At 39.4% G+C, this 8563-nt stretch overlaps 1 protein-coding gene across 1 annotated transcript in view; it reads right to left on the bottom strand.

Annotated features, from left to right (window-relative positions):
* Positions 1-2867: 2867 nt before the first annotated feature.
* LOC111875762 (ammonium transporter Rh type B-A) overlaps positions 2868-8563 on the bottom strand; it is a gene marked incomplete at its 3' end in the record, with an annotated part of 119485 nt that continues 113789 nt past the window's right edge. Inside the window, exon 6 of the mRNA XM_023872258.2 lies at positions 2868-3031. Coding sequence (XP_023728026.1) covers positions 2868-3031 — 164 coding nt within the window. The remainder of the gene's footprint in view (positions 3032-8563) is intronic.

The following is an 8563-nucleotide window of genomic DNA, read 5'->3' as shown; positions in this document are numbered from 1 at the left end:
TTTCATGGCATATGTTATTTGCAGTTTATCTGCAAGTATGTTAATGCCATAGGTCAGGGATCACCAATTATATACCTGCAGGCAACTTGGTGCCCTCAGAGGGATTTTTATATGTCTGTGAGAATTTTAGAGAATTCATAATAATAACTCAATTGCTTGATGATGATTGGAAATAACAACATTTTCCCATGATAAAGTCATGGGTTTCTGGCATAAGCAAATGAGAGGATTACTGAACTCTTCAATGGTACATGGGAATGGCATAAGTTACATTTTTTGCGTGACAGATGGCAAACACAACTCAAGAGGCTACAATATCCACATACATCATCTTCAGGTGGTTATGTGGACATTGTAGAGGAAAAATAAATAATTAATAAATGTTCAAATGACCATGGCAAGCCATAAAACCTGTAACCATGATCAGCTGATATAAATACACAATGTCTCACAGGACACCAGGGTGTGTCACAAACTCTGTGAATGTACACTACTTGTGATCCAGAGCGTACAGTGCACTGACAAACACATACAGCAAAAATACATTTGTACAAGAGATGACAATTGGATGAAGATGGAATTTATTTATGCAATGATGAAGAATCCACTAAAAGTACACCAGAGGCACAATATCAAATGGTCCTAAGAACACCGAAAATTACAGCAAACAACTTATCTCAAAACGCAATGTAAGTAACACAGAATTTATTACCATGGGTAATAAAGATGAGTGGTCCAAAAAATCACATAAAGTTGAACATTCATATTATCACCATGAAGATATACCATAAAAATACAACACAGCCACTATGTAAAAATAACAGATTAAAAAGGAAAGTACAATATCCAGGCTATCTCTAGGCATCCACCTGTAACAACAGTAGAAGTACTGTTGGAAGTGGTGCTCTCTGTTGGGTCTGCCTCAAGGCTATATAGCAAGGACCCCAGGCAGCTCTGTGTGGAGGCGGGGTCAGATACCTCCACTGACCCTGCAATTCATAGGAGGTGACAAAAAGGGAAATCTCATCTGAGAGAGTAAAATATAGTCATGAGCCCCAAGGGACTAGGACCTGAGAAAGACTGCTCTGGCAAGGGCCAGCAGCATATTCAAAAGACAGACCCATTCTCATGTCAGATAGGGAGCCCCACAAAAACAAGGCTATAACTGCCAAACAGTAATACATTTCTGGTCATGAGCCCAAGAAGGTGCTGGAGACCAAGACTTGCTGACTGATTGACTGAATGCAGTTCACTTTGGTGAAGTGAAGTGAAGTGGTTGGTTGGTGAGTGAGAGGGTTCAGCTGAGCTCTGCAAGGGAGACTGAGAAGAGATAGCACTATAGTCAGTTGGCAGTTGACAAAGAGTTCTGCACAAGAGGCCACACAAGAAGACCTGAGAGCAGGAAGCTAAGAATTTCCACTGTTAGAACTCGCTGGTAGGGAATGGCTGTTGAGGTAACAGAAGGCTGGAAAAGGCATAGAGCGTGCTATAGTGATCTGTGAATTGTGGCGTTTAGCAGTAGTGCTGTAATTACTTGTAGTTCTGAGTGGTGTGTACAAGTGGTGTCAATAAATCCAGTATCCAATCCATACCCCGTCTATACTAACACACCCAAAAATACGTGACAATACGATGTGTATGTAATTTACTTGTTGATTTTACTCTGTTTATCAGAAGTGTGCATACCTGACCAGCCACTTATTCCCTAACATATGTCCCTGGTGGGGGATCAGCTATCCCTGCTAGTGAATAACACTAGCAGGTGGCTGTGGACTTACTGCCATCAGCAATCCAACAGAAGGTCATCCTCTTGCAATGGAGGGCTAATTTGTTGGCCCTGCCACTGAGAGGAAGTAGCTGTTAGCTCTTGAGGGCTTTCATGAGGGTCCTGGGAGGCTAAAACTGAATGAAGTGTCTTGATGGAGAAGAGTAGCCTGTCCACCAAGAAGAAGAAATGTCTGATAAGCAGAAGTTTTTCAAGATGATGCCTCTTCTGAGAGAAATTGAGGGCTTAGCCAAATATTGTTAGCAGGGAGAACCTGGGTCAGTGGTGAGGGTTCTGATGGCCCTGTTGGTGAATGACAGAGTGTGTCTGAGAAATCCTGCTTCTAGCAGCCGAAAGAAACATGACATTCTGTCAGTGTCAAACTTGGTTGGACAGAAATTAGGAGAGACTCAGTTTGGAGCTTAGCTTTAGCTAAGGTTGAGGCTTTAAAGAGCCCAATAAACACTGTGTGTGCATAATAGACCCAATAGAGGTCTGAGTGCTTTAGAGGCACCACAAGTTTTCCCCCCTTAAGTCAATGAAACACAACATCACCACATTAAAAATACATATATATGGTATATAAGATGTCTCAGGAGGAAAGTTTAATATTCTGGGAGGTCATAAGATAGATCATTCTAAGCAGAAGAGTGTGTATATACTCATACATGTGACTTGAACAGTTTCCGAGATAGAGCTATTCTGCTGGTCAGTTCCAACAGATATTACATGTTACTTCTAATACCAGTATTTATTTTTCAAATGAAAAAGTTAGTACAGTTCATCCAGAATAATAAATTTCGAAAATTCCACCATCAGCATCAGTGCACTTTGCAACTAGTGTGAGGACATGGCGTATTGCTTCCCTGTACAGTACACGGTGGCTAACTGAGTAACTTCTTTGAGTAGCTGACAGTTATTAAATAAAAAAAGTTAAATAAATAAATAAATAAGATAAAATAACCGAAGAATGAATCATTCAGTACTAAGCATGGACTTCATGATACATTAATAAAGTGGCACCATATGTTAATTTCTTCCATTATTTTAAAGACCTTGGCTTCATGAGTGAATGGACAGGGTGTTAGAGTACAGTACTTACCATGTCAAACTTCTTCTCCTCGCTGACCATAGATGAGATGGCAAATGCTGTGACGCAGCAAGCAGTTAAGGAGAGATAAGTGTTAATTACAGCCCGATGCTGGTCATCACCATCCACCAGTGCAGAGTTAAAACTTGGCCAGAATAACCAGAGAAACACAGTACCTGTTTTATAAACATAAGTGTAATTTTTCTGTCCTACTGCAGAAATATCAGAGAACACACAAACATATTATGAAATTTACCTTATATCTTACCAGCATTTATAATTGAGCAATGTGCTAATAATATGTGAAGGATTTTTGATGCAATTTGAATCATAGTTTTCAAAGTTTCCTCTTAATCGTATGAGCAAACTTTAATTTTATAATTTGAGTGTTATCCCCATATTAAACTATGAGCTACTATATTCTGTGAAACTGACTGGTCTAGAACCACTACAACACATTGACCAATGCAGGGAGCAGCCCATACACACAATTCATAAGAACAAACTAATATACGTAATATACATCACATACTGAATAATGAGCATAAGCTCCGTAAGACATTACTAAGGTCATGACTACATGACCTATCCCACGTAAGAAGATTCCAATAAGCGGGCACCCCACGCTATAGTCGCTTCTACCAGCATAAAAACCAGGCCAACATGTAGCCGTTGCAGAGTCCTACCACAAAAACAGAATTTTAACTTTCATGTCTTAATCTTTATATCTTTAATTTTAAATTTTTATTATCTAAGGATTTTCAGTTTTAAAAATGTTGACCAAAAATTAATACACGTCTTTATGCATTTCAATAATTTCAAGACCCAATAAGGATCCTTATTTGAAGAATTAGATGATAATTAATTGCAATTCATCAGCTCATACTGGAGCATTGTATGCCTGATGATGACCCAGTATAAGGGTCGAACCATGTTGCATATGTAAAAACATAATAAAAGCAAATATTGATACAGTAGTGTCTTCTTTGTTTTTAAATATAAAATATTGTTGTGTAGACTGCATACCTTATATACTTTTGTATATCTTATTTATGACACACAACAGGATGCACACTATTAAGAAATGGAGATGATACGAACAATGTTAGATATGAAGACTGTTGAGGATCAAATTTGGGATTGAAAATTTAAGTCATTACCTAGGTGCCTGGAGACTTGCGAAAAGTGTTTTGCAGTGAAAGAGCAAAGATGACAACACATGGACACGCAATGAGGTTAAGAATGCGATAATCAGCATTCATGCGTAATACCGTATGCAAGACGCTCCGCTAACTAGGCCACTGGAGATGGTCATATGAGTAAATACACAGCGATAAGACGCAAGAGGTCCACCCCCAGCCACATAGAATACCCAATGAAAGCCTAACTTTAGGAAATTAGAACACAAGGGAGGAGCTATCTACCCCCCTTGTCGTCCACGCTGAATCAGCGAATTAAGACTATAAATGAGGGAAATTCAAGAGACTTGGAATTCTGATTTTAAACAGAATATTCAGTTGTCAGCCGGAGGCGCTGCTCAATATGGGTTTAACAAGCGCCGGAAGGGCCTACAGTCTTCTATGTCAAGTAAGTCTTGTTCACGTATATTAGCCATGCCGAGTGATAATAACGTTGTTCCATAGTATTGGTGATACAGTGTGTTGAGATATTGCATGTGCAATTTCAAGTGTACCCAGTGAGCCCCGAGGGTAGGATGATAGATTAATGTGAAGGCCTAGGACATTAGGCAGGCCAACAGTGATTCATAATATATATATATATCAAAGTTAGGGTTAGTGTGTTATAGTAAAGATAGTATATGGGAACTTGAGTTACAAACATAACTAAGGGTAGTTTATGTAGACGAGACCGTACGATAGATCGGTAATCATAGATCATGTATAATAAGAAATGTACAGGGAAACTATATATGTTCTCGAGGGGGACTTGCATGTCCTCGTTAGCAAGTCAGAGAGAGAGAGAGAGAGAGAGAGAGAGAGAGTCGAAGCCTTCACCCCATGAGGGGGAAGAACTTGAAGAAACAGAATATGTAGTCACGACGGAAGGACCGTCTTTGTAACCTGTAAATAATGTAAATTGTGTATATATATATTAATGTAAATAGACGGCTAGGATAGGATAGGATGTACCGGGAGTGTAATTCATATATATATTCCACCTCCCACACCCGATCCCGAGTAATCCTGACGAGCGAGGGCAGAACTGACACAGGCCGCAGTGGCAGCCGAAGATGAAGATAAGAATAGGCAGGGATAGGCTCCTGCCACACAGGCAGAGTACGGTAGCCTTGATAGTAACGCCCTCCCAAGATCCGAAGATAAAGTGTAATATTAATGGATTACGTGGCTACCTGTAAACCATATGCGGAGTGGTCAAGAAGGAGCTAAGACTATATGTCAGGGAGTAGTACCAACAATTGAAAGAACAGAAAATAGATGGTGGCAGCTTGTATGACAGAAGGAAACTCCGATATAGGAGAATCCTAGCTAAGGGTAAGCTAGGATGGTTGCGTTAACGCCTTACAGCATAACCAGTGGAGGCAAGGAGGGGTACCTGCACACCCCCGACGGCGCGACGTTACCAGGAGTACCAGTTTACGACATAACTAGTGGAGGCGAGGAAGGATACCTCCACGGCCCCTACATGCGGAGTTACAGTGGTGACAGAGGCGGGCTGACTCCACGCCCCCCTGTACCACGGCATTACAGCGGCGGCAGCAGCGGGAGGGATACCTCCATGCCCCCCCTGCGCCGCTAGGGCATTACAGTGGTGGCAGCGGTGGGATACCTCCACGCCCCCCTGCCACCAGGACGTTACAAAGACATTTCAGGAACAAAAAGAGAGAATATCTGTAAGACAAACTTAATTAGTCTGAAGCTCATGGTGAGAATAAAATATTAAAGACTTATATGTTGGTACAAATTATTTCAAGAAATGTTACCAAACAAGAACTTGGTAAGGGATGAGAAAGGTGATCTGCTTGCAGATTTCTGCAACATTCTGGATACGTGAAAGGACTATGCCTCTCATATATTGAACACACATGGCATTAATGAATAAGAGGTAGAAATACATATAGCAAAGTCACTGGTACCTGATCCTAGTCCTTTTGAGGTTGAAATTTGTACTGTGAATTTGAAAAGCTACTAATTGCCAGCTATTGATCAAATTCTGGCAGAACAGATCTGAGCATGATGTGAAATATTACAGTCCGTTATTCATGAACTTATGTATTCTCCTTGCAAAAAGGAATAATTGTCTGAGCAGTGGAAGGCATCTATTATTGTACAAGAATGACAGTAAAACTGATTGCAGTCATTACTGAGGCATATCACTATTATAACTTTCATACAAGATTTTATCCAACATCTTTCTTTCTTGGTTAACTCCATCATCATCATCATCATCATCAGTAATCTGTCAAGACGACAGGTCCACAGTCTCTTCCAAAACAATTCCTCCACTTAATGGGATCTAGAGCTTTCTCCNATTAGCCTTCCGTTTTCTTATTTCGTGTAGGATATTCCTCTGCTCACTGACTCTAATTAACACTTCTTCATTTCTCACATAATCGGTCCAACTGATCTTCTCCATCCTTCTCCAACACCACATTTCAAAACTTTCCAGATGTTTCTGATCTACTGCCCTAAGTGTCCATGTTTCAGCCCCATACAGAGCTATGCTCCAAATGTAGCATTTCGCTAGTTTCTTCCTCAAATTTAAGTCCAGTTTGCTGGTAAAAAGATTCTTCTTCTTGCTAAACGCAGCTTTTGCCATGGCAATCCTGGATTTAATTTCACTAGTACACTGTCCATCATCTGTTAACAAGTTACCCAAATATTTAAAACATTTCGCATTCTCCAGTTGTTTCTGGTCTATCTTTATTGTGACTGGGGTTGGTTGTCTCGAAATTTTCATTACTTTTGTTTTTTCCACATTCATTTCCATGCCATAGAACCTTCCAATTTCAATCAATCATGCCCTGTAGCACAGTTTCTTCCTTAGCCATTAACACAAGGTCATCCGCATATTTCACAGTTTGAATAATAACTCCATACATAGATGAAATTATTGGGGGTCTTCAGTGTTGGCTATGATATACTAGATAAACCACAGATCAGGTTCCTTGGTTTTGTCAGATACTGGGGAAGGATTTGTAGTACAATGAGACAGTACATCACCTAATCATAAACTTCAAAAAGCCTATGATTCTGTTAGGAGAGAAATATTGTACAATATTTTCACTGAGTTTGGTGTACCTATGAAACTAAGAGACCTAATTAAAATGTGTTTATATGAAACCTACAGTAAAGTCCGTATAGGTAAACATTTGTCTGAAATGTCTCCCATTCAAAATGGTTCAAAAGAGTGAGATGCTTTTCAAATTTGCTTTAGAATATGCCATTAGGAATGTCCAAGAAAACCAAATGGTACTTAAATTGAATGGGACACATCAATTGCTGGTCTGTAATGATGATGTAAATACCACAAAAAAAAAAAAAAAAAAACAGAAGCTTTAATTGGTCCTAGTAAGGAGGTTGGTCTTGAAGTAAACACAGAACAGAATAAGCATATGTTGCTGCCTCATCACCAGAATGCACAATAAAACCATAAGATAAAAATGGCAAACAAATGCTTTGAAAATGTCGCCAAGTTCAAATATTTGGGAGTAAGAGTTAACATACAAAAATTTGATTAATGATGTAATTGAGAGCAGATTAAATACAGTTAAAACTTTCTACAATTCAATACAGAACCTCTTGTCTTCTTGTCCATGCTCTAAAAATGTATGGATTTAAATATATGAAACTATAATTTGCTTGTAGATTTGTATGGGTTTGTGACATTAGGGGAAGACCATAGACTGTGGGTGTTTGAGAACGTGATACTGAGAAAATATTTATACACAAGAGGGATTAAATAATAGGATGTCAGAGAAAACTGTATAATGAGGAGCTTCATAACTTGTACCCTTCACCAAATACAATTATAATGATCTAGTCAAGGAAGATGTCATGTATAATGCATGGGAGAGAGGAGGGAGTGCACACAGGGTTTTAGTAGGAGAGCCTGATTGATGGAAACCCCTACAAAGACCTAGACATATATGGTAGTATAATATTAAAATGCATTTTAGAGAAATGGGGTTTTAGAGTATGGACTATCCTGTTCTGGCTGAGGATAGAGTCCAACAGAGGGCGCTAGTGAACATGGTAATAAATCTTCCTGTTCCACAAAGTGTTGGGAATTTCTTGATTGGCTGTGAAACTGTTGGCTTCTCAAAAGACTTGGCTCCTTCGAGTTGGTTAGTCATTCTTCTAATCTGAATACTCTAGGGCAATCAGTAAAAATAGTCTACAGGCTGTCCCCTTTGGAAATCTAGTCCCGCCAAGAAAATTACTCTGGTGACTATGGCTACAGGGCTGGACGTTCCCAGAGCTGTTAAAGTCACTGTGGAGAAAAGAGAATCAAATCCTGATGGTCTGGACATCCAGCCTACAGCCTAATCACTGCAATGACTGAGCTATCCTGGCTCCTCATATATAATGCCACATATATATATGGCCTCTAGATTTTCAGATACACAAATCACAGAACTATCTTATGTGGATGTCTTGATTCCCTTCGAATACTTTTAATTTATTTTGATAAATACTTCAAATTAGAAAAGAATTTTGTGTATCTGT

This window comes from Cryptotermes secundus, unplaced genomic scaffold (assembly GCF_002891405.2).
Source record: "Cryptotermes secundus unplaced genomic scaffold, Csec_1.0 scaffold667, whole genome shotgun sequence".
In the NCBI taxonomy this organism is placed as follows: Eukaryota; Metazoa; Arthropoda; class Insecta; order Blattodea; family Kalotermitidae; genus Cryptotermes; species Cryptotermes secundus.
Note: the sequence above shows the minus strand (reverse complement) of the source record. Positions and strands in the feature narration are given on the sequence as shown.